This window comes from Propithecus coquereli, unplaced genomic scaffold (genome assembly GCF_000956105.1).
Source record: "Propithecus coquereli isolate 6110/MARCELLA unplaced genomic scaffold, Pcoq_1.0 Scaffold13, whole genome shotgun sequence".
Taxonomy (NCBI): Eukaryota; Metazoa; Chordata; class Mammalia; order Primates; family Indriidae; genus Propithecus; species Propithecus coquereli.
The window spans coordinates 8,061,340-8,069,175 of record NW_012137191.1 but is presented as its reverse complement, the minus strand read 5'-3'; the positions used below and the strand labels follow the sequence as shown (position 1 = coordinate 8,069,175).

The following is a 7,836-nucleotide window of genomic DNA, read 5'->3' as shown; positions in this document are numbered from 1 at the left end:
TTTTTTATTATTTTCTGTGCGTGAGTTATATCCAACTTGAAAAATTGTTCTCACAGCTCCCAAGGTGAAGAGACATGTGAGTTACATATGCTTCAGGAGGCCCCAGGCTCAAAACTAGCGTGAGTTAAATACAACTCACATGACAGTTAATGTGTTAATGTTTTTTACCACAATAAAAAAAATAAATCTACACTAAAACAAAAAAAATTAATGTTCACATAACATATTGTGGTGAAGAACAATAACGCTAGTTTCAGGGAGAAGTGAGTATCACAGAGTGGTTGAGCACAGACGGATTGGGAAGCCAGATCTCTTTCTTGGGTACAAGTTCTGGCTCCACCCAGTAGCTTTTGACCATGAAAAAGTTACTTCATCTCTTTATATTATTTATAAAAAATAAATACCCTCATCTTAAAATAAAGGTAATAGTATTATCCCACTGGGTTATTATGAAGACTATGTAAATTAGTATGTACAAAATGTTTAGAAGTGTAAGCATTCAACAAATCTTAGGTGTCATCATTTCCAGGGTGTTGGCAGCTAAACTGCCAATTCACATCCTGCCATTAAGGGTAACTGCCTAGACTCCTCCAGCGCAGGACAGGGAGATGCTGAAATCAGATAAAGAACACTGGTACTGCTACCACCACTCACTGGTGACCCACTGTCACACTGCTCAGCCTTCCTCTGAACTGAAGCTCCTGCCATGTGGCTTTTGACTGTGGACCACACCATTCCACACGGTGGCTTACAAAAAAAAGGGCAAAACAGAAGGCATGCAGTACTCCCAACCTGAGTTTAGAAATACATGTACAACTTGGTTATTTTTTTCTCCACCTCCAGGGAAATTAAATTTTAAATGTGGAAAAAGTTTGAGGGTTCTCTGGTGAGTACAGATTTTCCTCCTGACAATGGAAGTTTCGCTACTATTAGCAATAGCTACTATTAGAATAAAAGTATTGCTACTACTTACTGACTCTGACAGGTCCCAGGAAAAAGGTAAAGAAATGAAAAAAAGTTGCAAACAAGAAGGATGTATAAAGGAACCAAGTTTGATCAGAGAGAGAAAGAAAATTAGACTCATGATTTGGGGTAAAGATGGCAAAGACTGCTTGCTATTTGAGTTCTATTAGGTTCTACATCATTAGAGGTGTTTAAACCAAAGATGTTAGGGTGAAGTCAGTTAACTTTGACTGCGTTTTAAGTTTTTAATACAAAAGAGGGAAATATGGATGAATGAAAAAGATCAATATTTTCCCAAAAGTCACGTGAACCATTTAATGTAACTCATATTAACAGACCTACGTCATCTTACAGATAGCTCACTTGAAGAGGGTGTTGCAACACCACTAGCCAAACATAATTAGGTCATAATCCTCATTATAATTCTGCAATGTCAATCTCTAAGCCACCAGATAGAAAAGGGGACGGGTGGGAACAAAACTTAATGTGTGTAAAACAAGGAAACACAAGAAGTCAAAGGAGGCTTTATTTCACGCGTCAGTTTTATACCAATCAGGAGCATAAATCCAGTACAGAAGTCCTGCTTTAAAAAACAACCAAACAGGAGAAAATCAGGGGGCAAAAAAGTAGAAAAAAACAAATTTGATTACCCCATCCCTAAAAAATTTATTAGCTCCTTAACTATTTGAAAATCTGGCTGCTTCTGGCTAACTATGCTTACCTTAAATGAAATTCTTTATGGACATTAATCTCAATATTGCATGATTTTTTGATCAAACAAGATTTTACATTTGCTTTGCATTGAGGAATAAGAATTCAAAGTGCTGTTCAAAAAAAATGTGGTATTTCTAAAGGTATTACTCAACAAGCCATAACGTACCAATTATGCAGCTACAAATTGTGTTCCAGCAGAGGGAGTAATGAAACAGAGGCTGACAGAGGATAAACTGATGTAAATCTAAGATTAATTCAACAAATCCAGTGCTGTATAAATTAACATGTCAATTCTTAGTAAAGGTTTTGAATATTGGTGAATAACAGAATTTACAGAATTCTTGATATTCCCTATGCAGGCACTAAATCTCCACTTATAATGAACAGTAAATGCCAAAACCATGGAGAAAGGGCTAATTTGTATGTTTTATTGATTGCTAATTAACAGTACTATGCTCTTGTAATTTGCCTTTTCCAGACAATTTCTGGTTTGTTAGGTATGGGAGATACATGGTCACAGAAAATAATCAAAAAAAAAAAAAAAAAAAAAAATAAAGCAAGCTCACATTCCCTCAACCCTATTTTAAGTAAGCATACCTAAATCCTTGATTATAAGTACAATACTGCTAAACATACCCCTGCAAAATGGGATAGTGTGTAAAGAACATACAAAATAAGATTAACCCTATTAGAATACAGTAATTTGTGGGATGGAAACTTTGTGCCCTATTTGAAATTTGGGTCTTCAAGTTTTAAAAGTTCAGGTGGTGATAGTAGCAGGCAGAGACAACGAAGAAAGTCTGGTCTCAGGACTGAAGTATAAGAGCAAAACAAACAAGAGGAATCAGAGGAGCCTCTGGTGAAATAAAAACCTAAAATAATGCCCTATTTACAACAGGCACTCAATAAACTAATTGTGTTGCAACTAGTCAAGGCAACCAAACTCTTAAACCAAAATAAATACAAATACCCTGGATTTCTGATGTTTCTGTCTTTCGCTATATGACTCACTTAACACAGGTTAACACCTGCACTCTACTGCTTGATATCTTCATCTTTTTCAAAGGTTTCTGTCTCTTTCTATGTCAGTAATTCATGGTCACATGCTATGCTTTACTCACCCAACACTGGCCATCTCAGCAAAGGATTCCTAACACTAAAAAATTCAAAGAAGCAGGAAGGTTTGGGGAAGTAGGTAAAAGGGCTGAAAAGCAGAAGGGGAAAAGCAAAAAAAAAAAAAAAAAGAAATTTAAAAACTAAAAAAAGTCAGATCAGATTCAAGGGATGTTTAATTTGATTACATCACTTACAGTTAAAAACCTCCAAAGGCTGTCCCTGTATAGTCAAGGCCAAATAAACCCTATTCAGCCTAATCCCCTCCCCAAAACATTCCAATCTCATAACCACCTCCCATCACCACCTTTCACTGGCCTGTGCTCCAAACACTGCTTTGATTTTTCTGTGCCTTGCCACCTGCTGTTAATTCCACCTTAAATGCTCACCATGGTAATAGAAAGAGAAAAAACTCCAAGGTTTTGTTTTTTTAATCCTGACTCTGTATCAATGACCTTGCCATGTAACTGCTGTAAACTGTTTCCACATCCAGCAAAGGGAGACTTGTTTCACAAAGTTAAGAAGATTAAATGAGATAATATACATTATATAATACAATATATGTAAAATACCAAATATAAAATACTACCACTGTGCCTAGTACGTACTAAAGCACTAAATAAGCACTTTCCTGTCTTTGTCAACATCATGTGCTGAACTCCTAATTCACTCTCAAAACCCTAGTTTAAATATCCCTGTTTCTGTAAAGCCTTCCTTAATTCCGTGCTCAATTTATTTCCCCTAAAATACTCAGTTGCCCATTCATATGTGTTTCCTCTGGTACTATACAGAAACTTCCATTTTACTTTAATTGCTTGTTCATGTGCCATTTGCTCTATTATAGAATGAGCACATCTCCAGGGTGGGATTTTTATGTATCTAATTACTGCCTACCTTAAATCTGACAGAATCATTAACGGAAGCTAAATTATCATTTGTTAAATAGATAAATTATTTCATTAAACTATTACAACTAAAACATTCAGATGGCCTTTCAAATAGTCTGATAATGTACTATTCTGTTTTCTGAAAAGAACAATCCTAACAAAGTGGAACCCTATTAGCAACAGAATTAATTTTTTAATATTTCTGCTCACTATTCATTCCTTTATTCAAAAAATGTCTCCTGTGTGCCAGGAATAATCAGTGAACAAAATTAACAAAAATCCCTGCCCCTATGGGCCTTATATTGACCACAGGAAAATCTGTCGGAGGAAAGAAGCTGTCACAACAAACTTGGCTGAAAAAGGTACCAGAAGCCACATTTTGCTATTCATCACCATTTACTAAATATCACAAGGACAAAAACAACAAACCCCTGACCACACATGAAAGTTAACCACTAAAAAAAAAAGATAGCATGAAATTAACCCAGATTTACTGTACTGAACAAGCAAAACTGCTTTTGTGTTCCTCAAAAATGCTCATGTTAGGGACCCATGTCCTTGCAGCTTTAAAAAAAATTCTCATGACTTCTCTTTCACAAGGCTAGTAATCTTTGTGAGTTTTAAGGGTTTTACACATACAGTTACAAGCTTTGCATAGATCCTAATTTGGAGTGGGGTGTTTTTGTTTGGTTTTGAATGTGGCCTGTTTCAAAGCCTGTTTCTGACCTTAAAACATTCTTCATTTTGTAAATGAAGAGGGCTTTTACAGTACTTTGCCTCAAGACTCCTATTACCAGAGGTGTGTTTTCCCAAAGTGAGATGGGCCATATCAGGACTGATTCATTCCCAGCAGCCAAAGCCAACCAGCACAGACAGCACAGAATGAGGCTTCGAGATAGAGAAGCCTTCACAGTTCCTGCACGCCAACATTTCCAATCTTATCTCCTGCTTCAACCTCTTTGTTGCATCCACCTTGTTCCCCAAGCATGCCCTATGCCTTTCTTTCTTGACTGATTCCCTCGCTCAGAAGGTCCTTTCCTCATTTCTGTTAAAATATTCCTCAAGTATCAAAATACCATTCCCACGGGCATGAGCTTCTGGCTTCCCTCTGTCAGGGATAACTGTACCCTCTCTGAATTCAACAGCCATTTCTGACAGCCTCTCTTATGGAGCTTAGCAAGTTCAACCTCCCTTCAGTCCCACTTTGCTATGCTTACTGCAGTATAAACTCCACTCCCCGTTCTGCCCACAACAGCTGGAAGGGGAATTTAAAAGGGCTCAATTTTCATGTCAAATAAAAGAGTACACATAATATCCAAATTTTTATCCCATACTTGCCATAGCTCAACACTAGGAAGCTTCCTTTAGGGATCTCTGCAAAATATTACTCAATTTCAAAAATCACAAGATTCAGGTTTACTGAACAAATCTTGCTATCTAAAATTATGTTATCTCTATGTCAGAAGGAAGAAAAAAGATCCAGGTGTCCCAAGCAGAGAATGCTGAGAAAAGAACCCTGATCATGTGACTTTAACAGCAGGTTATTTGTTGAAGGGTCCTGAAGGCACAGGTAGTTTCCATACAAAGAGGTTCCATTTTAGTTGGATTTTTGTGGTCACTTGGACTTTAATGTGCCAGCTTAACATTCTACTGAGAGCCTTGCCTTGCTTCACAAATTAATAGCACAGTAAACAAGCAAAAGGAAGGTCAGTAATGACAGACTTGGATACAAAGGGCAGCAAGCTGGGTGTTAGGCTTATGGTTCCCACATGTGGAGTTGAATAAATGACGTTTGCTTCCCTTTGGAACCCACAGAGAAAGGGTAAAAAGCACACACATCAAACAAGTGGTGAATGCACAGATCGGCAGCAGCCCTAGTTTAAAGTGCTTTCATCAAGCCCCAGCCAAAGGGAAGAAAATACTTCAACAGCACCCTAAGGGAAACAAAAAACTGAATTATGAAATGAAACATTAAAAAAGCATCAGCGGTGTGTCTTAGAAAAATTACTAGTGAGATTTAAGTCACAACCCCCCACTTTCCCTCAAAAGTGCTTTCTAATAATACTGAGCACATTCCAAATAGCTTTCCTTTGCTGAGAACTTGCCAATTGTACCTCTCCTGCTCAGCAACCCAGGTGAAAAAAATTAATGCTGGGGGGGAACCTTAACGCCTTCATTTTTGAACTAAATTGCAAACATCTATCTTGCTGGGCATTTATCCACACGGGGAGTAGCTCCTAAATGAATTTAGGAAGTGAACCTGACCTTTAATAGATAATTTGGTTCCCAACTGGAAAGCAGTAGAGGCAAAACAAAGAGGAGAATGGGTGAAAATGGATTTACAGGAAAAAGTTAGAAAAATAGAAAAGAATGGAATTCACTTGGGAAAAGGATAAAAGTCGAGAGAGAGGCAATACAAAAGCACAGAAGCAAAAGGAGATGCCATCTAAAGATAAATGATTAGAGAAGGAAAGAGGGAACGGGTAGCACACAAAAGTTATCTAAAACTTAACTCTAAAAATTATCTTACTGTGACTTTGCAACTGAATGGGTGCCAGGGTGGGAACTCTAGGAAAGGAAAAGGGCTAGCAGTGGAGAAACAAAGTGGGACAGTGCAGGAGAGACCCTTCTAAACTCAAGAAGCGGTATCAGGTTAGGCTGGATCAAGGGAAAAGCTGGTGATCAGCTGGGTTCCTGAAATTGCTTAGAGGCAAAATTCACGAGGACTGACTTGTCCGTGGGAGACCAAAGATTCCACGTGGGCTCGGGACAGCGACACCCCGACTCCCACCTCCCAGGTGAGCCTTTGAGGCTGGACTAACAGACTCTGGAGACTGGATGGATAAGTGGAGGATTCTCTGGACCTGGCGAGAACCGACGGGGACCCCGGAGGAGCAAAAGGAGTCAAGGGCGGCGACGCCGAGGTCCCGGGCGCCCCTCACGGAGCCAGAACTCACCGATGCCGAGCCCCACGACCAGGCGGCCGGCGAGCAGCGTCTCCTTGTTGTTGGCGGCGGCCAGCACCGCGGAGCCGGCGGTGAAGAGAGCGCTGGCTAGGAGGATGGCGGCGCGGCGGCCGAAGACGCCGTTGAGGGCACCGCCAGCCAGCGCCGAGACGGCGGCCGCCCCCACCGTGCTGGACACGAGCAGCTCCTGCCACAGCGCGTCCAGGCTGAGCTGCCGCTTGAGCAGCAGCATGGCCCCGGACACCACCCCGGTGTCATAGCCAAACAGGAAGCCGCCGAGCGCGGAGAAGACGGCCACCACGTACACGAAGGCGGGGGTCTCGTCCTGCTGGAACTGCCGCCGCGCCGCGCGCTCCAGGTCCCCGACGCCGCCGCCGCCCGCGCCCGCGCTCTGCAGGCTGGTGCTCGACTCGGCGGCCGCCAGCAGGCTGCGCTCCCCGGCCGCGCTCGCCGCGTCCGGCTCCTGCTGCTTCCTGCGCCGCTCGCCCATGAGGCTGCTCAGGCTCCGCAGCGTGTACTCCACATTCTCGCTCGCCTTGCGGGACATAGGGCAGGGGCCCGGGGCTCCCCGGGGGGGACGAGGCTACGCGGGCCGGCAGTCTCGGCTAGCTAGACAGCCCGAGCCGGCGGGAGCGACAGCCGCCGCCTTCCTCCTCCCGGCTTCCGCTCCTGCTGCCACGGCAGCAGCCGCCGCCACGGCCGCTCTGGGGAGAAAGTTGCTGCCCGCCGCGCTCCGGCGCTGCGGAGTTGGAGCCTGGCGTGACTCACTCCAGACTCACGCCCCGCGCCTGCCGAGCTGGCGCTGCGGAGCCGGCGGGAGGCGGGGCCGCGGGTCACGTGCAGCCCCTGGCCAGCGGGGCGGGGCTTCCGGGACGCCCCACCCCTCTATGGGCGGGGCCAGGCTCCGCCCGCCCCAGACCCTTAAACCCCACCCTCCTGGTGGGGTGTGACCTCTGACCTAGGCTGCTTCATTTAGGGCTCTGGCACCTGTGTAGACTTTATCCTGCCAGCTGGACTGAATTAACCCTGCAACGATGAAGCAAGACAATGTAGGAATGCCAGGCACGGTTTGGAGAGTAGGGAGAGAGCCCCTCAACCAGCCTGACTCGCCTTCGAACAGCCTGGAGATAGGGCTGGGAAGGGCCTGGGAAAAAATACCCTGGTGTAGCACATACCCTTCCTTTTATAGTATT

The 7,836-nt window shown here is 43.4% G+C and overlaps 1 protein-coding gene across 1 annotated transcript in view; it reads right to left on the bottom strand.

Annotated features, from left to right (window-relative positions):
* SLC2A13 (solute carrier family 2 (facilitated glucose transporter), member 13) overlaps nucleotides 1–7,208 on the bottom strand; it is a 388,439-nt gene extending 381,231 nt beyond the window's left edge. Inside the window, exon 1 of the mRNA XM_012638430.1 lies at nucleotides 6,635–7,208. Within this exon, the coding sequence (XP_012493884.1) occupies nucleotides 6,635–7,190 (556 nt within the window). The 5' untranslated portion in view covers nucleotides 7,191–7,208. The remainder of the gene's footprint in view (nucleotides 1–6,634) is intronic.
* Between the last annotated feature and the right edge of the window lie 628 nt (nucleotides 7,209–7,836).